The sequence below is a fragment of the Catharus ustulatus genome, chromosome 21 (assembly GCF_009819885.2).
Source record: "Catharus ustulatus isolate bCatUst1 chromosome 21, bCatUst1.pri.v2, whole genome shotgun sequence".
Lineage (NCBI taxonomy): Eukaryota > Metazoa > Chordata > Aves > Passeriformes > Turdidae > Catharus > Catharus ustulatus.
In genome coordinates, this window is record NC_046241.1 from 1,484,297 (window position 1) to 1,508,844 (window position 24,548).

Sequence of the window (24,548 nt, forward strand, 5' to 3'; positions counted from 1 at the left end):
TCTGAGCAGCCTGTTGAGAACTGCAATAATGGCAGAGTCCTTTGTGTCCTGGTTTGCACTTGGTGACCTTTTTGTAGTTGCTGGGTGTTGTGTGGTCCAGCTGAGCCAAGAGCCACCTTTGGAATCCACCTCTGCCCTGTCCCTCAGCAGCAGCAGATTGTAAAGCACATTATCAGTGTTTGTCTTCCCACACTACCCAGCTCAGAGAGTGTTTGGGTAGCCTTGGAATTTCACCTGATTTGCAATTTTAACCAAATTATTCCTGTGTTTGCATCCTTGTGATGAAAGATCATGTAGCAAATTAACACTGTATATACTTTAAATATATTTGGTAAAAATAATCCAAAACATTCCCTACCTAAATGCAAGTATGAAAGCAAGTGATTAATCATCATGTGGCTTAAAATAGCAGTTTGCTGTGCAGAGGGGATGGTGCTGGAGACAAGCAGGTTTTAGAGAATCCTGGAATCATCAAGGTTAGAAAAGGCCTCAGATCCTGAGTCCAACAATTCCCTCAGCAGTGACAAGGCCACCACTGACCCCTGTCCCCAGGTGCCACATCCACACAGCTTTTGAGCCCTTCCAGGGATGGGGACCCAGCACTTCCCTGGACAGCTGTTCCAATGCCTGACCACCCTTTCCATGAAGAAATTTTTCCTGCTATCCAACCTAAACCTCCCCTGGTGCAGCTTGAGGCTGTTCTGTCTCTCCCTGCTTTGGCTTCCAGCAGTTCATTGTACTTCCTTTTTAAGATGCAGCAGATTCCTTCCTTAGGAATTCCAACAGCTGTAGTTGCATATTCTGGTCTTCCCTTGCAGCCACAGGAAGGTTTTGTGCAAGAGAAATCCAGTCCTGAGGCATCCAGCAGCATCATCTCTGTGCACCATCACTGTGTGCTGACCATCACAGCCCCTCAGTCCATGCCCAGGGTTTCCAGGGAAGAATTCCCTCAGATAAATAAGGGAAAATGTTGTGTAGCTCAGCCAGCAAAGAGAGAGTTATTCCTTCATTGCAATTCCCACTCTCATTGTGGGGTAACCAGTCCTGGAACTGGGAGCTGCCCCAGGGTAAAGGGAGACTGAGAAAGTAAGAGCTCGTACAGGAACCTTGAAAAAGTATTTTCTCAAAGCATTGAAAGCATCCAAACTGCAAACATCCATCTTTTCTCCCCTGCTGGGGTGGGTTTGGCTGGGTAGCAATGATTTCTACCTTTAAATTCCTATCAATAAAAAATTAATTACAGCCTTACAAGCTGAGGTTTGGGTTGTGCTTGGCCAACACTGCTCCTCCCAAGGGGGATGTGCAGTGATCCCAGGAAAAGCTGGGCACATCCTACCCAAGGGGCTGAGCCTCGTGGTTCTAGAAAAGTTCAAAATGTAGAAGCTGTGGCCCAGATGCTCTTGTTGGGAGGTGTGTGGCTGTGAGGTGACACCCCTGTGCTTCCCACACGAGTGCTCACCCCTCTCCCACACGGGAGGCAGGAGCAGGAGCTTACGTTGAGCTGTTATTTCTGACACTGGAAGGGAGGTTTCCATTTTCTCTGCAATTTGCTCTCTGCCAACCCTTGTAATGTGGGTGTCTCCTGATTCCCAGCAGTGCTGCTCGTGTGGGGGCCCTGGTGACAAAAGCCCTGTCACTGCTTCCAGCCACAGGCACTTCCCAAGCTGGATCATCCACGTGAGACCCTCAGGGAGCACACCCAACCCCTGGATGGGGCCCTTGGACACACAGACCCAGGCCAGGGGGCTTGAAGGAAATATCTCAAGAAATAGAGCTATTTTCCTCTCAAATTCCCCATCCTTCTGTGAGAACATCAGCCTCTGGAATTTTTGTTCTCTGTTCCAGAATTCTTATCCCCATGCCAAAATGCCCTTGTAAATCATCTCAGCTGGGAGTTCAGGTGTGAAGAATCAGACAAGACTTTTATTAAGTCCTATTTCAGCCTTGAATGATACTCTGTTCCAAAATCAGTGGAACAATCCCTGAGCAGTGAGATGTTATTGTGGCGTGGGAGGGCTTGGGTTAGTTTGCTTTGTGCAGGTGTTTGCAGGAGCATGAAAGGAGGTGTCAGAGAGGCTTCTTTTTCCATTCCCTTATTTCTGCTTGATATGTGGCTGATGCACTGAGAACTGCAATCCCCAGAATATCTTCAGCATGGATAGGCACCCTGATTCTCTTGTAATCACACTTTATTCATCCACTTTCCCCTGGCATTTACACTGGGGTTGTGATCCTGGTGCAGTGCCTGACAGCTCTCCCCAGGTCCCACCAGCTTTGCAGAGCTGAAGAGATTAAACTCACCAGAAAAACCCCTGCTTCTTGGCAGGGCACAATTTCAGGTTGAACAGCACAGAAATCACACCAAGAGTTGCAACCTGACCAGTGAGGGAGAGCTTCCAGCTCTGGTGATCCTGGAGACCAAACCAGTGTTTGGTTTGAGTTTAAGGCCCATTAAAGCTGTGCTGGAGAAGGCCCAGACACTGTGTCCAGTGAACAAAGGCTGCCTGGGAGAGCAGGTTTTCCTCTTCAGCCTTGATTCAAGTTTTCTGAGTGACAGAGCAGCATCAGCTGTTCCCTGGGCACAAGGTCAGTTTACTCAGACAAGTCCTCCTGCTTCCCCTTGGCAGCTACCATTTCACCAGGCACCATGGAAACTTTCCAAAACTGTCCTCTGTCCAGCAGAGCCCTGCACACTTGGGAGGTCACCTTTTTCCAGCTGGTGGGAGGTGAGGCACAGCTGAAACCAGAGGGAGAACTTCCCCTGCCAGGAGCAGGGCTGGGTGCTTTGGTCTGGCCCCATTGAATGAACTCTCAGAGCTCTTGGCTTAGCATTCTTTTTGTGTCTCACCCTCCTTCTGTTCCACACCCCCCACTGTTGTGTTACCCTGCAGGATCTCAGGCAACCTCTAGAATCTTCTTGGAGATCTACCTTGCAGGGTCCTCTGTTCCTGTAGCCAGCTCCAGAGATTGGTGTTGTCCTCTTTGATTCCAAAAAACATTGGGTCTGCATTTCCTGCTGAAGTGATGACCCCTGGCTCCATCACCAGGAGCTACAAATTGTTGAGTGAAGGGGCCATGGTTCATGTTCTTCATGTCCTCCAGCATTAACAGCCTCAGGATCCCTTGGGATGGGAGTGACCATCAGCCTCCCACCCTTCACCTGAAATTAAGATAAAGACACCCTGCAGAAGGTGATTCTGGTTTGTGTGAGGAGCTCTCTTTGCTGCCTCTGCACACTGCTGGAACAAGGGGTTCTTGCTAAAAGGAAATGAGGATTTTTGTCTGCCTTGGTTCTGAACAAATTGTTTGCATGAGAGACAAATTTAGGAAGTTAAATGCAGGACTGAGGGGTTTTTCCTCCATCCATTCAGGTGTGTGTCTGTAGCTCTGTCTGGTAAGGCCCAGAGGTTGTTGCTCTGCTGTGTGTCAGGGACAGGGGGTAGTCAAGGTCACAGATTTAGTAAAATTGGGACTCCTGTGTTGCAGGATCTGTGGATTCCTTACTTCACCATCACCACCGACATCACTGCCTCGGCCATGAGGGTGCACAGGGATGGTGAGTGTGGGAATGGCCTCTCCTCTCAAATCAGCATGGGAGGCTTCAGGGTCACCCCTTATTCTTGGAATCTGTCTCACCTTTGAAATTTGTCCTTCCTTTTGTTTCTCCCTTCTCTGAGCTTGCTGAGCACCAGACTGTGGTTGTACTCAGATAACAAGGGATGGGGCTGCTGGGAAGGAATTAAATGAGATGCTGCATTCACTGTTTGAGGAGAAAATGGGTCCATTGGCACCTTTCTGTATCCTTAAAGCATCCTTAAAGTAAAGTGCAGGTATTTTAGCCATAAATCAGACTTCAAGCAGCTGAAACCTTTGACAATTCAAATTCCCCTAAGTGAAGCTGTCTTCCCCCAGAACAGACTCTGCCTGAAGCAGGGGCTGAGTTAGGCTTTCATTTGTGTCAGTCCTTTCTGTTTCTCACTGACTGAAGATGGGAGGAGGATCTGAGGTGCCTGGGATGTGTCCCTGCCTGTGCCTTTTGTCAATCTGGGGTAACAGGGCAGTGACTCAGCCTGCAGGGGAGGCCTCCAGGTGCCCCAGATATTCCTGGGGGAGCTGCAGCCTTTGCTGCCACATCTCTGATGTTTGTCCTTGGGGCTGGCGCAGGTCACACTGGTCCATTCCTGCCATTCCAGGGGGGTTGTGGAGGACTCTGGGCTTTGATCAGAGCAGCTAAAACAAGCAGAAAAAGGATTAACCCTTCTCAGAGGTTTTGTATTCCCATTCCACAGCAGGTTAAGCCAGTTGAGGTCAGGAAACTCACTCCAGCCAGCTGCTTGTCCCCATGGAAGTTTAATGTAAGGGTAGGAACCAGCTGGAGAATGGTTACTGTTGTCTCCACTGAATGGAGATAAATTAAGTTCCCAGCTGCTGCCATTTCCCATCTTGGTTTGCTCTGTGAGGTGTAACACACGTCAGCAGTTTCCTTGGGTGGAAGTTCCACTGAAACTATAAATAATAACCCCCAAATGTGCCAGTATTAACCTGGGGTTGTCATTAGAAACAGAGCTGTTATCTGTTTTTAAGAGAAAACACCAAAAAAATCAATTCCCAGGGAATTTGCTGTTGGAAGCACCAAGCAGTTAATTACTGAGCAGTGAGTTAACACTGCAAGGCTCACTTATTCCTGGTATTTTAAAGATTCACTTCTCTGACAAGCCTCTTGGCCTGTGGAAATGCACTGTCTTCCCAATTTGGTTGATGCAAATGTTATGAGAAAAATCAGTGTGTAAGAGCCTTAAAGCAGAATGTTTTACAGGAAACACAGCCAATCAATTTCTACTTGACTAAACTTTGTTTCTAGCAGCTTAAAGGATTATAACTTCCTTACAGCACCAACAGAAATGGCCCAAAAGAATGATCCCCACCAGGCATTTGCAGTGGTTTCAAAAGAGAACATGTTTGCTTGGTACAGAGGAGGGAAAATAGAATTTTTGATAGAATAGATAGAACAGAATTCTACAGCTTGTGTTTTTCAGGTTCAGGTCCTGCTAAAAGTCAGGAGTTTGTGGATCTCTGTAGAACCCAGTGACTTCAGCTGCACTTGTTCTGTCAATCCCTCTGTCCTCAGGAGAAACCTTTTCCTTCCCTCCTCAGCCCCAGCTCCACAAAGTGCTCCCTGCAGCAGGAATATGCTGAGATCTCACAGAAAGCAGTATAAATATGAGGAATGGGCTAAAACCCTGAGTTCTGGGGCTGTTGCCTGATGTCTGCATAGTCTTTGTTTTATCCTAGCCAGGATTATGATATAGAAAATAATAAACTGTTTTAATAACTTCCTCACAGTGTCCTGAGGAAAGCCTCTCTCTATCTCTTGATTATCTTAATGAGTGCAGCCTCCCCCCTGTGTGCAATAATTAATGCTGGTGATTAATGCTGCCCTCCCTGCAGGCTCCCTGTGGAGGTACGTCCGTGCCAGCATGTCCCTGTCGGGGTACATGCCTCCCCTGTGTGACCCCAAGGATGGCCATCTCCTCATGGATGGGGGCTACATCAACAACCTGCCAGGTAGGAGCACAGCTCAGGGGGAGGAAATCCCCAGAACTGCCCATCAAACAGCCTGCAACCCTTGGGCCTCTTGTTTTTCCCTAGAACACAGAGAAATCTGAGACACCTTTAACCTCATGCTGGTTACCTGGAGGCCCTGCTCTCAGTTTCCTGGGTGTTCCCTTTATTTTGGTTTTATTAACACTGTTTTTTTCTGAAGTATTTCCTGATAGCCAAATTCTGAATATACAACTCCCAGCTAAGTCTGAATTATTTTGGTGCTTGCTGAAGGGAGAGAGGAGGAATCAAACCACGAACATAAAATCTCCCTTGGAGTTTCTCTTCAATCAGTTAATTAAAAATCATTCTGAGAGAGCAGCAGCATTTGCTGCTCAGGCTGGTGTCACCTGGAGCCTGTGGCAGTGGGGGAGTCATGGGGCCATGGAAGGAGGGATGTGGGTGTGGGATGGGCTCTGAACCCCCCAGCAGGGTGCAGGGGTGTGAGCTGCCCGTGTTTGGGATGTGTTTTGTGTCAGGTTTCACTGCAGTCACAAGCATGGGTGGCTCAGGGGATGGTGAGGCAGCAGAGCCCTGCAGGGTCACTGCACTTTGTGGCTGTGCTCAGGTAAAGAGGGAGGAACCCCAGGCAGAGACTCCCCACCTGAACAACCTGAGTCATTCACATCTTCCTGTCACACCCTGACTTCATTTTTCCATCAGAGCTGTGTGTACCTAAAACCCAGAAACAGAAATAGCACAAAATAGATCCCCCAAATTTGGCATTCTCTGTGCTTGTAAACAAGAATTGTGAATTGCAAACCAAAGCACCTCTTGCATCTCCACAGCTGGAGAGGGCAAAGAGCAGACACAGGTGACACTGGGTGGGAAACACAATAGACTGAAGGAGCTCAGGAATATAAATCCAAGTTACAGAACAGATCTGATTTAAAGAAGTGTCTAAATTAAGCCTCTAAATTGGCTCTCCAGAGCTGTGGTTTTCCTACGCAAAACTATTCTGGAAACTGCGACTATCTTGGACTCTGGGGGTGTGAAAGAAATATAAATTCATTCTGTGAGGTTCATGTCCTTCTCTTCCCTCCCCTGGCGCTTCCCTAAATCCTCACCCGTATCCAAAGAGTGCAGCTCGTCCTTTTACTGACCTTCAAGTAGGAAGTGTTGCCTCATTTCTCTCCCACTTTCAGATGTGAATCTTTCTCTTGGATCCCAGAGCTGTTCTCAGGCTGCCATCCAGCCCCTCCTTGCTGGCAGGTCCCTGTCCTGCTCCTCCCATTGTCACCTCCCTGCAGCACTGGCACTGCTGCCTCCTCTCTCTAAGGCACGGCCCCTTGTTCTCTCTGCAGGGCCCCCAGGCCTTTTTTTTAGAATTAATGTGGGTTGGATGTGCTCTATCCCATTATACCCAGCGTGGTGTCACTGCCCTGGTGCTGTGTCCCCTGTCCCCTGCTGCTTCACAGGCTACTGGGACCTCAGGGAGGGTCAGGTCATCCCACTGATCTGGGGCAAAACATCCCTGGCAGTGATGTCCTGCAGCACCCTGGGGTGACTCAGGGCTTGGTTAATGCAGGATTTGGGATCCCTCCCTCCCTTACGGAGCCTCCCTGAGCAGGAATGGTCTGGGCAGAGCTGCTGCAGAGTTCATATGGAATCACAGAAATGTTTAGGCTGAAGATCCCTCTAAGACTGAGGCCAAGCATTCCCCAGCACTAACCCATGTCCCCAAGTGCCACATCCACCTGGCTTTGGGATGGGCACTGATGATCACTTCTGTCCAGCTGCTCGCTGGTGGTGGGTGCAGCCTCAGGTCACACACCTGAGCCATAGAGATCTACACCTGGGAGCAGCAGCAGGGAGGGCAGAGGGGCTCTGACACCCTCCTGTCCCCCAGCTGACGTGGCCAGGTCCATGGGGGCCAAGGTGGTGATCGCCATCGACGTGGGCAGCCGGGACGAGACCGACCTCACCAACTACGGCGACTGCCTGTCCGGCTGGTGGCTGCTCTGGAAGAGGTGGAACCCCCTGGCTGAGAAAGTCAAGGTACTGGGGCCAGACTGCACTGGCAGCTGGTTTTTCAGAGCAGTGGGAATAGTGGGAGAAGGGGGAAGATTCCCTCTGTTACTCAGGGAGCAAGTCTGTGCCAGATTTGTTGTTTTGCTGGATTTGAGTTCTTGTTTGGAGAACAGGGCAGTGCCATCACACCACAGGGAAGGCAGTGATGTGGGAAGGGCCTGGCAGAATTCTTAGAGCAAAGAAACCTTTTTTTAGAGCTGCATACATTGTGATAAAGTCAGAATTTATTAATTTTACCCATAAAAGTAGTAAATATGTTCAGTTCACTTTCTATCCTGTATGTCTCTGAGCTGCTGATTTAGGGAGATCTTAACACTTGGCAGTAGTAAAATACAACTGATAAACATGGGTCTGCAGAGCATGATTTTATTGTTTTCCTTTTGTTGAATGTGGTCAGGCCAACTCTGTTTCTTACTCTGCATTTCCTAAATTGTCTGGCTCTGCATCTGTCCCCCAAGTGAATATTGATTTTAATTCTTTCCTGCCAGTTGCATTCCCCAGTTGGAATTGGTCTCAGTAGTATCCAGTGAAATATTCCAACTGCTTGAATGGCAATAGGCACCCATGGAAACGTGAAATTCCTTCTGAACACCACAAAACACTTTTTTTTTTACTGATAGTGGTGAAACACTGGCCAAACAGAGCGCTGGTGCAGTTTCCATCTGTGGAGATGGTGAAAACTCAGCTGGACATGCTCTTGGACAAGCTGCCCCACTGACCCTGCCTGGGCAGGAGGGATGGGATGGACTGGATGATCTCAAGGGGTCCCTGTCCACCTCAGCCATTGTGCAAAATCTCTGCCCTGGCACTAGAATTACAAACTGGCTTGGGTTGGAAGAGATCTTTAAGCTCATTCAGTTCCACCCCAAGGCTCCAAACCCTGTCCAACGTGGACTTGAACATTTGCAGGGATGGGGCATCGCTGATTTCTACCTTGAAGGATCACTGCACCCATTACCTCAGCACAGATCTTTAAGTTATATATATATATATTCATTTCACTCTATCCTGGGGTGAAGGTCTTGGTTCCAGCTTGTTGGAAGGCAGTTCCCTTTGTGGTGCTGATCATGGGCACTCATCCCTGCCTGCCCACACTGGGACACAGCTGGAGGTGCTGCTGTGCAAGGGCATCACCAGGGTCCTGTGAGCACAGCTCATGTGAACACACAGAGCACGTTCTGAAATCCTCTTGGAGGAACTGTCTTGCTTTGAAAAACAGGTCTGCTAAGAAAGGCAGGAGCCTCTCTTGAAATGGAGAATGTAAACCCCCTCCCTCCAAATTATTATGATTTGGAAATTAAGGGGCTCTCAGGCAAAGATATGGGAATTGGAATAACAGTTTATTAGGAAAAAATAAAATAGAAATACAGTATTACAGAAAAAAAAAGTCCAAAACACTGCCAGAGTCAGAATACAACCTGACACCCGTCAGTCAGGCAGGGTGTTGGCAGCAGTCCCATTCCATGGTGGCTGCATCCTCCTGCAGTGACAGATGTGGCTCAGTTGGAGCAGTGCTCCTGTGCAAGGTGCAGTTTCCACTGAAGGTGCAGTGATGATGTGGAAGGGTCTGGTTTTCCTCTGGAATCCAGTGGGAAAGGCTGCTCTGATGTTCCCAATCTCAGTTTTTATCTAGGTAGGAAATGTTTGGCTCCTCCTCCTGACTGGAGCATCTCCCATGGGATGATGGAATTTTATCAGTCATGAACTGGGACTCAATGGCCATGAGCAGGAGAGATCTCCTGGAGGGAGGATGGGTCATGGAAAAGATAAAGAACACTGCCCTACCTGGTTTTTAACAGCTGGCCCATTAGCAGAGGATATCTCCCCTGGAAATAAGGATCACTGTCCCACGTGGTTTAACAGATGGTGATAGAATCCATACTTTTGATAGAATCCATACTTTTTGGTGACATTCTGCATTGCAGCCCAGGACATTATCCACCCCCTAGTCTATCACCATCTGCATCATACCCAAATCAATGCCCTTTAAACTCTACAATGAAACCTTGCACACAGTTCTCACTTAAGATCAGGTTATTGCAAGCTGGGAGAGGAGCTGACTTTGTGCCTGGTGTGCCAGGTGCTGAACATGGCTGAGATCCAGACACGCCTGGCCTACGTGTGCTGCGTGCGGCAGCTGGAGATGGTGAAGAACAGCGACTACTGCGAGTACATCCGGCCCCCCATCGACCGCTACGGCACCCTGGACTTCGGCAAGTTCGATGAGATCTGTGTAAGTGCCTCCCTGGTGCTGGCAAAGAGGGTTTGACAGGAAGGTCTCATGGATGTGTATGTGTAACAGGAAGGTGTTTGAATGTAGAATCTGAAGAAGGAATGGAAATGATAGCAAGTTTTGATGTAGAAGAAAAGAATTGCTGAGCCAGTCTCAGAAGGCAAAGAGTAAAATGAGTTGAAAGGGGTTTTTATAACTCAGAGCAAAGGATAAATACACCTCAAACAAAAGATGCTTTTACCAAACAAAAATATTTTCACAGGCAAACAAAAATACCCTGTTGCAAGTAGAGAAAAGATCTCAAAATCTTCTACAATAAGAAAACTGAAAAGCAACTTCTAGCTTAAACTGTAACATATTAACTTTTTGTAAAATTAGAAAATAGTAACATAAATGTGGTAATGTTAGTAGTTATGATAGGCTATAGGTAATAGTATTGGTTAGTTGTTATAGCTTAAAATGCTCTGCAATGAAGAGTGTATAATACATTATAACCAAAACTAAACTTCAGATGAACCTACAGCTGATGCTGAAAAAGCTGTGGGCTTAGCTCTTGTCACCCACGACCTGTGAATTGCTGTATCATCTAAATACAATAAACAGCATTTCAAAGAGCCTCCTAAAGCCCCACATCCCTCATTTCAGCTCTTGCACCCCCAGCACTGCTCCTCACAGCCCTGCTGCTGCTAATTAGTGCTGGAGCAGTGCAGAGTGAGAGGAGCTGCTGGCACAGAGTGAATAATTGACACTCAATAATGCTGTGGAATGATATCCCGGCCGGGAGATTGGATTAGCAGCAGGAATTGAGTTAGTAATCTTGATTCTATAATGACCTGTGAAGGGATCGGTTGCCTGGCTCTGTTTCGTGGCTGTTTGGGCTCGGTGACAGCTCGTGGGTGTCTGAGCTGCTCTGGACACTTGGGGTTTGGTGTTGGTGAGGGCTGGGCTTTGTCCTCACTTTCCCCTCCTCCTGGAGCTTGTTGTAGCATGAAATGTTCGCAGAAATGTCAGGGAGCCCTTGAGTCCTAGAAAACAAGAAAATAACTGGTTCTGCTAACGTTTGGGCACTTCAGTGTATAAAACATCACCCACAATTCCTCTGCACCCCTCAGAGGGTCAGGGAATGGCACCAGTGTGAGGAAAAGCAGTGCTGCCAGGCCTCACATCACTGGCATTGGGCTGAGTTTGTGTCAGAGCCCAGGATGGGCAGAGCTGGCTCCAGGTGTGCAGGGAATTGTTCTGCTGACATCATCCAGTGCTCACAGCACAAATGTCCCTGCCCAGGCAGGGCAGCAAAAGTGATTCTGGCTCAGTGTCTCCTGTCAAGAAAGTGATTTTACTGTCTCCTTCTATTCTTTGGCTGTTTTAGCCATTCAGGCATCTTCCATGATATTCCAGATATTCCTGCACAGCTTTGCTCCTCTCCCAGGCTGGAAAACCACCACTCCTTCTTGAAGTCAACCTCCATTGCACTTCAGTGAGGAGCTGTGATGCTCCTTAACCTGCAGACTGATCTCTCCTGGCTTAACAAGCACTGACCAACCCCAGGAGCACAGTTTAGCCCTGCAGGTTCTCATCTCAGAGACTCCTTAGGACACACAGCAGCTATCCCAAACCACCAGCTGATTTCCCCAGTGTAAATATTTTCTCTGGGATATTTGGTGCCTCTTGGTTTCTTGGCAAACACTGCTGTCTGCCTGTGGATCTAGGACTTTGCTGATAAATAATTCTTTGTTCTTTGCCAGCTGGAGAGCCCTTGCTGATTTGAAAACCTTGACAGACAGGTGTGGTAGTTCATCACAGCAACAGATCGTGAGCTGTCACATCCCTCCCTGCTCCGTTCTAATGTGGTGCTGTTAAAGAGATGTAAAGGCACCAGGCAAATTTTGTCAGTGCAATAAAACCTGAGAGAAGGGCAGTTCCTCAAAAGTGTCACTGTCTGGGAGCAGGTTCTTGGCAGGGATGGAGGGGCAGCATCTCCTGGATCCCCATCCCTGCAGCATGGCTCAGTAACTTCTGTCCACAAGGAAGCTTTGAGCTGTGCTGACCTCCAAGGGAAGGACAATCCAGGCATTCCTTTATGCTTAGGGGCTGGGAAGTAGTGTGGGAGGTTCATTTCAGCAGAGTGCCTGGATTTTACAGGAAATACAGATGGGCACCAGCATTTTCCAAGGAGCTGAAATCTCTTCATGTCAAACCCAGAGCAGTGGGTCAGTTCCTGAAGCTCAGCTTCTCGTGGTTATTTTGGGTCAGCCTGACCCTGCCAGTGGCAGAGCCTTCAGCTCCTTTTTCTCTCCTTAATCACCCCCACCCTGGGCTGGGATAGATTGTGAGAAGGGAATTCAGCCCTAGTGTCTCCCATGCTCTGAACCCTCATCCAAAAACTAGAGGAGAGACAACAGCAGAGGTTTTGTGCTGCTGCCAGAACCAGGGCTGGAGATGGGACCCAGGGCTCTCAGAACTGTTGCTCTGTCCTTCCCATTTGATTTTTCAACATAATTTCTGCTGTGCACTGAGAAAGAGAGTAAAACTTTGAGCAATGTGTCAGTTGTTTCCATGCTAATGGTAGTTATTAATTACTTTATTTCTCCTGATTACTTTTTTTTCCAGGAAGTGGGATACCAGCATGGGAAAACCGTTTTTAATGTGTGGTGCAGGAGTGGAGTCCTTGACAAGATGCTGAAGGACAGACAAGAGATCTGCAAATCCAAAACTGATGTGAGTGCTCAGGGAAGTGCTGTGTGCTGCTGGAGCTGCTCAGGGCTGGGACAGGGGACAGTGACTGCCCTGAGGTTGGTTCACAGCTCTGTGCTCTGGATTTCTTAGCAGGGAAATTCCAGTTGGTTTTAAGAAACAGTTACCAGCTCTTTGAGGAATTTAGATAATATAAGGGCTCACTGTCCTTCCTCTCCTTTGAATCCCTCTGATTTGAAACCCAAGTGCTACAAAGGCTTCATGTTCTATCCAGTATTTCTTTTTTACCTTGTAGAGAGAGGGAAATGAGCAGTAATTTTTTAAGGGATGGCCAGAATGAATCATAACTGTCATGAGCCTCAAAGAGGGAAGTCAAGTGAGGTGAGAGATGACACTGAGGATTTGCAGCTCTCTGGGGGTGGGTGGCAGAGCACTTTGGCTTGGAGATAGGGAGAGGATGGATGGCAGGATGGACTCTGGCCCAGGGATGAGGGGAGGATGATTCCACATCTGAGCCAGGTGCCCTCAGTGTCAGCAGAGGCTGTGAGTCACTGAGGGGTGGAATTGGCTCTGTTGGGAGGAGGTGAATGTCACCCCCAGCTCCAGGGGGACTTCCCAGCATCAGATGGATCTGCCCACGCTGCCTGGCAGGGCCAGAGTGGCTCTGGAAGGAGCACACAGGGACTGAGCCATGGAGGAAACCAGCTGCAGATCCATGAGCTTCAGGAGCCCCCAGACTCCTCAGCCTGGGATTTCTCCCTGGGAGCACACCTGGATGAGGTGTGACTGCAGAAGATGGGTCCTCAATACACCTCTGGCACCTCCTGATCAGACAACAGGGGCTGGGCTTCAGGTTTTGTGTTAAAAGGCATAAGAAGTCAAGGCAGGGAAAATTGTGTCTCAGAATGGGTTGTGTCCTACTTCAGCCTTGCTTTTATCACCAACCAGTAAAAAGCCTCAAACATTTTCACTGCTGTAACAGGCACTTCTAAAGAAGACTGCTTTTGAAACTGCCCTTTTTACAGGATGCAGTAATGGAAGGGAGTCTTTCACTTAAATCATGCTATCACAGCAGCATGATGGACATTTATCACACCTCCCCTGGGTTCTGTGCCACTTCTGTGCCCTGGAGAGCAAATCTGTCACCTCCTCATTGCACACCCGGCCTGGCCCTGCACTCACTTGATAATGAGGCACCAAGTGCTGATTGCTGAGGTGCCACAGCATGGAAATAACTGAGTTGGGAGAGTGGCTCACCAGCCCTGCTGGGTCCTGGAGCAGGAGCCACAGGCTCTGTGCATCCCTGGTGCTCACAAGGACCTGCAGGGTCATCTGCTCATCCTCCTGAAACCCTGGAGCCCTCTGAAACCCAAGATTTTTGCATCTGATTTCTGTTGCAGGAGATTTATTTCTATGAAGTTACAACTGTTGCAGCTCCCACTGGGGTATTTTTCTTGCTTTTCTTAGTCCATTAGACTCACTTAAGTCCTTTAGCTGTGTTATCTTCCAGGCAGAGCAGCTGATATTTTTAACTTGCCTTTCATTAGCAAAGGTTTTGATGCTTTATGTGTTTTAGTTCTTCATCTATTTCTGGAGTGTTCAACATCTGAGAGCTGAGTGCCATTTCTTACTGTCTCATTTCCATGTTGTGAGCATTGCAATTTTATTTAAAAATCCAGATATTTAATCATTTAGATGCTTCTCCTTTGCTTTGATCATTTAGTTCCTGTTTATCTTGTCTCCAAAATGCAAATACCGAAGACACAAACAACAAGAACCTTACATAAACTTTACTTTGAGCAGCCCTTACTCTTCCCCAGTATGGAATGCTGCAGCAGCATTAATTGGATCTACTTGGGGAAGTTTTGTCTACTGAGGTGTTATTCATAGTCAAAGCTAAATATAATCCAGCAGACTACAATAGTAACTGTCTTTCTCCACTAATTTATTTCATGGAGATTGTGCCAAAGAGAAAACTTTTCTCCTTGGAAAAAAAAGTATCAGAGAGATTTGAGAGTAGGTTTCAGGTGGATCTGAGATACTTCTTTGCTTTGTGCTCTCTGAGGGGAGGGTGATTTTGTCCTTAGAGGTAGTGAGAGGAAGCACTTAAACATTAAACTCCTGTTTGTAAAGCACCAAATGAGTGTGGGAAGACACCTGGTTTCCCACAAGTGGTTTTCCAGTCCTGGTGCTAAGGCTTTGGGTGCAGCTGCCTCCCCAGGTGCCCTCAGACAGGCTGAGCTGGGCTCAGATGCTTCTGTGGATCCAGTCACACTTCACTGCCATCCATCCTCCCCACAGGAGCTGCTGATGGTTTTCCTGGGGCACACTTTGGTGCTGGGCAGGATTTGTTCAGCTGTTCGTGCAGAGCCCTGGACTTTCATCCCACCCCAAGCCTGTCCCTGCCTGCTCCCTGCTCCAGCCTGGGCTGTGCAGCCACCTCATCCTCCTGGATTTTGGAGTCCAGGCCTTGGGCATGGCTGTGGCTGTGGGGTGGCCAGAGGGTGCACGTGGCCCTCACTGAGTCATGTGGCACAGACTGGAGCTGGCAAGGAGCTTTTCTTCCCTGTCCTGGGAAAGAGCTTTCTGCAAATGCTGCACTGGGAACGTTCAGGTTGGATGTTCAAAGTGATCCTGGGCTGACTCATCCTTTCCAGCAGTTCCTCAGCAGTCACAATGAGCTTCCCAACCTCTCTGTATTTTAAGGTGTGTGTCCTGAGCTACTGCTGTTCCATTTTACACAGGTACCTTTTCATTCCCTCCAGGCTTTTCTCTGCCCCCATTGCTTGTCCTGGATCTGCTCTGTGCTGTGGCTGTTTTGAATTACATCAAAATCAGCTACAAATGGAAGGTCAACTGAGAGCACTTTGCTGCAGGAGCAATGGGCTGCTGCTGTGACCCCACAGGGGTTGTGTGATTCACAGGGTCGTTGTTTTTCCCAGGAGAGCAAAAAATTGTTCATAAAACCCCGTGTTAGGGAGCTGCCCTGGCTGGGTGTTTGGGAAGACAACTGTGACAGCAATTCCTGGCAGCCCAGTTCCCTCTGCCAGCTCTCCCCCATCCCTTTCCTCTAGGCTGGGGTTGTTACTGTGTTCATTAAACTCACTGGGGTTAAAAAGGGATGAGAGGTGTTCAGGTGTCCACCTGCTTGTGTTGTGCCCAGCCCCAGAGAGGCAGGTGGGGCTGCAGGAAGCCTGAGAGGGCTCTCAAATGCCAAAGTTGGGTTTTCTTGGAGGAGAGACTGGAGCAAGAGCTTCTCAAAACAGAGAACACTTAGCCCACTGCTAAGGGTGAGACAGAGTGAAAATAGCAAGGGTTTATTGGAGAGAGGAATTGCAGTGGGAGATGTCTCTGCAGCTCCTGCAGCACCTCCAGCTCTGGGGTCTCCAGGGCTCCCCAGGGGGTCCTGGGCACCTCAGTGCCCTCCTGTCCCTGCAGCCTCTGGGCATCATCCAGCTGAGCTGTGTCCCACCTGGTCACCTTCTCCCAGGGGAAAGCAGAAGCTCCCTGGAGACTGCACCTGGCCCAACCAGTCCCTCTTATAAAGGGACATTGATGGAGAAAAACACAGAGTGAGCTCTGTCCATGCCAGGGCCCAGCCCCTCCTGTGCTTGTCTCTGGGGTCTTTTCCATAGTTTGCTCATTTTTAATAAGGCTTCTTGTAGTGTGGGTGGAGTAAGAGCCATTAGGAGCATGTCCCACTGTTGGGAATCCCATCTCTGCCAGCAGACCTGCCTCAGGAGAGCAGTTTTGAGGATTTCTCACTGATGAGTAACGGCTTTTGAGGGGGCAGCTGTGGAGAATTTGTGCGTCTGGAGCTTTGTCTGTTCAATATCATTTTTATACAGTCCTGACTTGTTTGGATTTTCTGTGTGTATTTGCTGACAAACCTTCAACTTGTGTCTGTGTTGCAGAACGTGACCTGTCCCACCACGTCCTTCACAGACCTGGCAGAGATCGTGTCCCGCATCGAGCCCGTCAAGGCTCCGCTGGCAGACGGTGAGAGGGGCTGGGGGGGAGGGACAGCTGGGATGGGCACTGCCAGCCCTGGGGCATTCCCTGTGGGCACTGCCAGCCCTGGGGCCACTCCCTGTGGGCACTGCCAGCCCTGGGGCCACTCCCTGTGGGCACTGCCAGCCCTGGGGCCATTCCCTGTGGGCACTGCCAGCCCTGGGGCATTCCCTGTGGGCACTGCCAGCCATGGGGCCACTCCCTGTGGGCACTGCCAGCCATGGGGCCATTCCCTGTGGGCACTGCCAGCCATGGGGCCAGGCCATTCCCTGCTGGGCACTGCCAGCCATGGGGCCACTCCCTGCTGGGCACTGCCAGCCATGGGGCCAGGCCATTCCCTGTGGGCACTACCAGCCATGGGGCCACTCCCTACTGGGCACTGCCAGCCATGGGGCATTCCCTGTGGGCACTGCCATCCATGGGGCCATTCCTGCTGGGCACTGCCAGCCATGGGACCATTTACTGCTAGGCACTGCCAGCCCTGGGGCATTCCCTACTGGGCACTGCCATCCATGGGGCATTCCCTGCTGGGCACTGCCAGCCACAGGGACATTCCCTGCTGGGCACTGCCAGCCCTGGGGCCATTCCCTACTGGGCACTGCCAGCCCTGGGGCCATTCCCTGCTCCCCACAGACCCTCTGTGTCCCCCTCCTGCCACCCCTCTGGGACAGGGGGATCAGTCAGGATGATCCCACTGCTGTCACCCTTACTGGTGTGCTCCAGGGTGGGAATGGTCCCTGCTCCAGTCTCATCTGAGGGAAATCACACAAGTGGACACCTCAGCTTCCATCCCCTTGGGCTGTGCTGTGCCCTTCTGCTGGTTCCATCCTCAGCCTGTGTTGGGCTGAGTTAAAGCCCTGCCCCAAGGATGTGTTTCCCATGTTGGGCTGAGGGAGGCTGAGTTAAAGCCCTGCCCCAAGGATGTGTTTCCCATCTTGGGCTGGAGGAGATGAGTTAAAGCCCTGCCCCAAGGATGTTTTCTCTGCTGTCCTGAGTAGGATCAGGAGTGACTCACTGGCTCCACTGCTGTGGGAGCAGAGTGAACTGATGAGGAGCAGGTCCCAGCTCCTGCATGGTGACACAAAGGTGCTGTGTGCCCCATGCTGGCCCTGCCCTGCAGAGCAGCTCCCTGTTTATGGAGCTGCCAGATCCAAAAGGATCAGAGCCTTGCAGGCCTGAAACCCCTGAGTGTGGCACCAGGGCTGGAGCTCTTTCTAAACAGTCTCTTCCCCTCCTCCTGATTCTTGTTCCTGCAGAGGGAAAGCTAAAGTTAGCAGTGCTCCCATCTGTGACTGTTTGTAGAGATGTCCCTGTGGTAATTTGAAATGCTAATTACAATCATATGCCTTATGAAGAAAATATTAATCAAATGTGGTTGAAGCAGCCATTGTGGATAAAAGTGAAGAGTTCATGCTATGTGGTTATTTAAGGCTCAGGCACTGAGACTTGCTGAGCTTTAACCAGAGCACTGGGACAGATCCTCCTCCTTTCTGCAGTTCCTGATGATTCCCCTTCAGGCTCCTGCTTTCTGCTGAGGCTGAGGATGGGAGTGTGGCAAATGGACCTGGCACCTCCTGGGCTGAGGAGGGGCAGGGCAGGGGCTGCTGGCAATGGGAGGGGATGAGCAGGGCCACATGTCCCTCAGGGGTGCTGAGATCCCTTGGCTGTAGGGTCTGGAGGAGGGGAGGGGATGGCAGCAGAGTGGGCACTGTGCTCTGAAGGATCTCTGCTGTTCCTGCCCTGGGTGACTCTGTGTGGGACCCTGCCCATGTTGGGGTGGCAGTGACAGCAGTGACTTCCTTGGTGTCCTCTGTGCATGAGACTTTTGCTGAAGGTCTGTGGTGAGGGGAGCTCAGGGGGAGGTGACACCTCACTGCAGTGGCCTCGAGGCTGCTGAGCTCTGGCATTGCTCTGCTCTGGGGTGAAGGGGGTCTGAGGTTGTGACCTGTGTAGGGGAGGGGACAGGGAGCTGCTTGGTGGCCTGGCTGTGACCCAGCACTGTCACCTTTGTTCTGGAAATCCCTTCCTGAGGGAGGGCTTGGATCACAGAGACCGGGGAAGGCTCTGCCTGTTCTGACAGCACAGTGCAGGTCTCAGGCTTGCTGAGGAAATTCTGTCAATAATTTTGTTCTAAAGAAAGCAAAGGGAAAGGCTCAAGTTCTGATGGGTGGGGAAGGGTCAGAGGGTGAGAAGCCTGGATGGGGCAGGAGCTGTGTGGGCTTTATGGGGAAAGGGCAGGGGAATTTCTTCTCTCTTGAGCACACTGAAAGCAGTGACCAAAACCATTAAAAAATGTTAATAAGGGAACCTGTCCCTTAGGCAGGGCTGAGCACCAGAGTGCTGGGGCACAGGTGTCTCATTCCACAGCAGTGGTGGTGGCCCTGTTCCCATCCCTCAGCCAGGATCATCCCTCTGCCCAGCTGTGACCTGGGTTCAGAGCCATGGCTGTGGCCAGGGCAGCACAGGTGCCACTCCAGGGGTGGCTCTGTCACATCCCTGCTCAGGCTCCCCCTGTGGGGGATTGCTGAGCCCAGGAGATCAAGCACTTGTAGCAATGGTCATTTGGATAAAAGGATTTGTGGAAATGTTAATGGTGGTGTCAAATGCCTGGGTTTGCCATCAGGGGAAGCAAGAGACATCCCAGCACCTCCCAAGGACACAGTTAGCAAGCACCAGGCCACCTCTGCATCTTTGCTGTTTAGAAAAGATCTTTTCTGAGGCAGCACTAATGCAGCTGAGGCTGTGCTGAGCTTCCAGTTCCTGACTGACCCCGAGCCCTGGCAGTGCCACTGCAGGAGCTCCTGCAGCCACAGCACAGCTGGGGCTTCCCTGCTGGAATCAGCACAAAAAACAGCCCCAGCTGCAGGAGCACGAGCAGATCTCTGTGCCCTTCCTGCAGGGAGTGTGCTCACCCTGCTCAGGGCAGGCTTGGGGACCTCTCCATGGTGGAATCTCCTATTGGCTGGCTGGATTCCAGGCTGGGCTCTTTGGGAGTTGAGCAGAGCAGCAAGGCTTTGGTCCTGCTTGGTGCTTCTGGGAGGTTTTGTAGTGCCCAGAGCAGTCACTGTGAACCTCAGCCTTGATGGAAGGTGATGTCTGGGGACAGCAGGGCCACCTCCTGTTCTCCTTCTTCCCCTCCAGCACCCAGAGCTGCTGTGAGAAGGGTGGCACCTGGTTTTGTGTCTGTAGAAAGACCAGTTAAATGCTGAACTGTGCTGGGAAAATCAAGGAGGATGGTCTTGATGGCAGCTGGTTTTATTGGAGGTATAAACTGCAAACTCTTTTTTGTGGTGTCTGTTGCTGTTCAGATGGGTTTCCAGTTTCTCTGGTGTATTTTATCAAAGATTATTGTTAGTGTTTTTAGTAAAAAGTAACAATCATTCTCTAACTCACAGTAAAAAAACCCAAAAACTAAAAACCATAAAAGAAAATTAAAATACCAAATATCTTTCATTCCAATGTTTTAGCAGTTGGTTGTAGTTATGTGCTAGGAGAAGAGGCTGTGGAACAGACTGTGCTGTTGTCTTCAGCATGGAGCAGATGCTATTGACAGCTCCCAGGAGAAATACTTAATCAAGGATCTGGTTTGAACAGGAGCCCCCTCTCTTCACCAGTGGGCTGCATCCCAGATATTGCTTCAGAGCACACTGGAATTAACTCAGGACAGGGGTGGAAGGGTTGGTGTCACATAAATGTGAATTTAATGGTAACAGTAAAATACCACTATCATCCTGAAGATCTGGGTGCCAGCAGAGGAAGGTGCTGCCTGCCACAGGCTCTGCAGGGGCTGCTGGTGCTCTGGGGGTGAGCTGAGCTGTTGATGCCCCCCCAGCCCAGAACAGTCCTGGAGTTGTGTGGGGAGTCAGCCCTGGCTGCAGGTGGAGTCATAAAAGGATTTGAGTTGGGAGGAGCCTTAAAGCTCATCCACATGGGCAGGGACACCTCCCACTGTCCCAGGCTGCTCCAGCCCCAATGTCCTGGAGATCCCTCCAGGTCATCTCCAGATGCTGGGAAAGGCATTGGCTCTGTGTCCTTACTCCATGTCCTGCTGCTGTGTCAGCTCTTGAGACTCTTTTAATTATGTTAATCTGCTGGATTACTGGAGAAAGCAAGTGATTGTCCTCTGCAGAGAGGAAGGGAATGTAAATGTTACCATCCTCTGTGGAACAGAGATTGGGAGACACTCAGTTATCAGCTCCACTGCAGGCAGAGCTCACCCAGAGCCTGGAATCCCTGTTCCCAGAGCCTGTCTCTGCTGTGTCCAGGGGAGTTTGGTTTGGAGCTCAAAGGCTTCTGAAGATGCCCCACAGATCTGGTTGAGCTGAGGGCTGGAAAGCAGAAGCTGTGCAGTGAAGGGCATTCCCCTGGGAACATCCCCCCAAAACCAGAGTCTGTGTCCCTCAGGCTGGGAACTGGCACCCACCACAGTGACCCAAACAGCTGGACAGGGCTGCTGTGCTGTGGTTCCTTGGCTTCTGGAGGGCTCTAGGACAGCACTGACAGAGAGGACATGGGCAGCTGACAGAGCTGAGATCTGTGTGTGAGCAGTCCCAGTTCACTGGGCTGTAGAGAGCTGCTGGCACTGTCCTGCCTGTGCTCACTGACAGGGGCAGTCATTCCTCTCCCAATTTCCTCTGCCTGCCAGTTAAATCCTCCTTGTGCTTTGTGTCTTCTCTCTTTAGATGAGTCAGACTACCAGACTGAGTATGAGGAAGAAGTTCTGGACAACCAGAAGGATGATTATCTGGATTTCATAAGCAGCCAGGTTGAGGAAGACTCTGACTCGGTACGAACCATACTGGAGCAGGCTGATCAGTGCTGAGTCCTGGCTGAATGGTGTGAGGTGGATGGGTTGGGAAAGATGCTGAGAGAAGGAGGGACTGGCTGAGAAGGACTGTGCAGAATTGCTTTTTGTTAGTACAGACACTAAATGGACATGTTCACCCTCCCCAGGTCAGTCCCTGCCATGTGTGGCAAAACCTGGTGACAGTTCAGTCCTGGTCCTGCAGCTCTGTGGGTTTGTCCATGAGGTGGATCAGGGCTGGGGAGGCTGAGGGAGCTGCTTGCTCCAGCTTGGAGGAGAGGAGCTGAAGGGAGGATGTGCCAGCTGCTTGTGGGGTGCAGGAGGTTATGGAGAAGGAGGTGGTTATGGAGAAGATGCCCAGCAAAAAGCCAAGAGGGGACAATTTGTGCTGAAGGAAACCATCCCTGGGGCCAGGGGGAAATACTGCCCTGTACACACAGCTGTACCCACCTGGGCTGTGGCAGGAAAGGTGGAAACTCCACCCTTGTAGACACTTGAAAAGCAAATCAATGCCCTGAAGAACCAGCTCCAGCACTTGAGTCAGCCCTGCTTAGAGCAGATGTCTGGATTTATCTTCCCTTCCAAGCACAGGGGTTTGATTCTGTGGGACAGGAGGCCCACCCTGAGCTCAGTGTGTGCTGTGCTGTGACCCCCAAGCTGAGCAGCCCAGCTCAGACAGGTCACATCCCTGCTGCTCTGAGTGCAGCAGGTTTTAAGAGGTGCCTGTTGTGTTAGTCTTGAACAGTTCAGTGAGGATGGAAAGGGCCCAGGGATGGTGGGGATGGTGTTAGTGTTTTCAGAGAGGAGCTGGAGTGGGGGTTCTGTTTGCTGGGCTGGTGGGAAAGGAGGTGAGGAGGACAGGTTTTATCCAGCTCAGAGAGGATGCTGAGGGATCAGTTTGTGCATTCTTTTGTCCTGCAGGATGAAGAGATGCAGCTGAGGAAGCGCAGGAATGTGCCCAGCGGGGAGGGCCAGGCGAGCAGCACGGGAGAGCCAGGATAGAGCTCAGGAGAGGCCGAGCTGCCAGCTGGGAGCCACAGCCCATCCTGCTGCCAGAGCAGCCCTATTTATTTATTTAATACTTCACCAAACCAAAACAACACCCAGATGAATGAAGCCAGAGTTCATCCTGCCCCAGCAGGGCCGGGCACTCAGCACAGCCGTGCCCGAGTCCCTTGGGAGCTCTGGGGAGGGGTGGCTGCCATGGGCCCTGCTCCTTCCTCCAGGTGCCAGGAGAGCAGTTACTGATCACAGACTGGCAGAGGGGAATGTGCAGTTCAAAGCTGCCTGGATTTTTGCTGCTGTGTTTTTAGCCACTGTTTTTACTGCATAGGCCAAAAGAACCTGGGGACCTCCCCCTGCAAGATGCTGGGAAGGCTCCAAGCAGCAGCAGTGGAGAGAGGGAGGGGTTTGTGGGTTGCTTTCTTTTCATATGAATCAGGTAACTGTGTGATTAACTCCTCAGTGATTTCCAACCATGAACTGGTGAGCAGTGCTCTGACAGGAGCAAATCTGAATGTATTTCACTTGAAATCTAAACCTAAGAAATCATTGTGAAGGATGGCCATAGAGCCTGGATCCTTGAGTCATCAGCAGGACATTTACTGTGGATCATGGAGCTGACACTTGCAGAGCAACTCTGGAATCACCACTTGACTGTACTTGCCCTGTTGAAATAAAGTTATTTTGCTGGATTGAAATGTCTGTCTGCTGCTTTGCATCAGGTCCTACAAGGAGAAAAGTTGTCAACAGCTAAGAGCCCACCTTGTCTCTACTTCTATCAGACTTGCAGAGGAACACACATGAGCAGTTTCCAGCTGCTCAGCCCAGCAGGAGTCACTCCAGGTGTTGTCAGGCACTGGGAAATCTCCAGTGCTCTGTCCTCAGGGCTGGAGCTGTCGGTGGCAGCTGGATCCTGTCCAGACATCTCTTGGTGCCTGAACCTTTGTCAGACATCTCCTGGTGCTTGCTCAGCTTGTGTCACATCTGTCACTGCCACTGGCTGCCTAACCAAGCTGATTCTTGCTTCATGGGAACTCCAGCTCAGCTCCAGCTGTTGCCTTGAAGGGATTTGTCATCCAACCAGGGCACTGAGGACACCCCCAAGCTGCCTCCTTCCCTCAGCTCTCCTGGCCCTCCAGGCATCACCTAAGGCCAGAAACGTGTTTGGTGAGGACTGGGGGTTGTAAAAGCTGTGAATTGTGATCTCTTCTCTGCATTTAACCTCCTTTCCTCTCCTGGCACACACTCTCTACCTGCCCTGCATCGTGTTTTCCTCTGTCACACAATCCCAGGCTGGTTTGGGTGGGAAGGGACCCTAAGCCCATCCAGTGCCACCCCTGCCATGGGCAGGGACACCTCCCACTGTCCCAGGTTACCCTAAACCCTGTCCAACCTGGCCTTGGACACTTCCAGGGATGGGGCATGTCCATGAATGTGCAACCTGTGTCCAGGGATGCTGCTCCTCTTACACAAAATGTTATTTGCAAGTGTCAGAGCCCCAGGTCAGTGTTTTGTTCTCAGGTGAGACCACTCAGCCTGACTGCATCTCCATCTGGCCCTGGGCTCATCCAGAAGCAATGGAAGCAGTTGGAAACCTTCCCTACAAGGATCATATAGACCTTTGATGCAGATTTTGGTTAATGCAGTTGGACAGAATGTGTTGCAGTCACTGGAGGCTTTTCCCTGCTACTGCAAAGAATCCATTCTTACAAAGAAAACTTTAAAACTGCTTTAGAAGTGAAGGTAGAGCAGCTGGGGGCTTCTGTGGAAGCACAGGCTGCCTGTGGAGCTGGAGAGATTGAATTTTGTTTGGGGCTGGTTACAGGATGGTTATGCTGGGTATGGGAAAGGCTCTAAGCTGGGACCAATTTGAGCACAGGTGAGTGCCCAACTTCCAGCAGATCTGCTCTGGGCAGCAGCAGCACAATTCAGAGATTTAGTTTTTTGGTGAGGAATTGGTAAACCAGATGTGAGGCCCTTCAGTGTCTGTGTTTATTGGTGGTTACACTCCAGGAACTCTCCCTGGAGAACGGGGATTAGAACTGGAGCACAAACCCCAGAGATGACCAAGGTACTCTGGCTGCCCTTACCAAGCCCATCCTGGCACCTTCACAGGATAAAGCCAAAACCAAAAGTGCCTTCAGCAGAGGTTGGATCCAACCTCCTGGCAAT

General features: G+C 50.4%; 1 protein-coding gene across 2 annotated transcripts in view; it reads left to right on the forward strand.

Annotated features, from left to right (window-relative positions):
• The window catches only part of PNPLA7 (patatin like phospholipase domain containing 7), a 127,740-nt gene extending 104,672 nt beyond the window's left edge, over positions 1-23,068 (forward strand). For both annotated transcript variants that reach the window (XM_033077574.2, XM_033077575.2), the window contains exons 29-36: positions 3,487-3,556; positions 5,449-5,565; positions 7,451-7,599; positions 9,713-9,865; positions 12,476-12,583; positions 16,474-16,558; positions 21,253-21,356; positions 22,296-23,068. In XM_033077574.2, coding sequence (XP_032933465.1) covers positions 3,487-3,556; positions 5,449-5,565; positions 7,451-7,599; positions 9,713-9,865; positions 12,476-12,583; positions 16,474-16,558; positions 21,253-21,356; positions 22,296-22,376 — 867 coding nt within the window. In that variant the 3' untranslated portion in view covers positions 22,377-23,068. The remainder of the gene's footprint in view (positions 1-3,486; positions 3,557-5,448; positions 5,566-7,450; positions 7,600-9,712; positions 9,866-12,475; positions 12,584-16,473; positions 16,559-21,252; positions 21,357-22,295) is intronic.
• Positions 23,069-24,548: the final 1,480 nt, after the last annotated feature.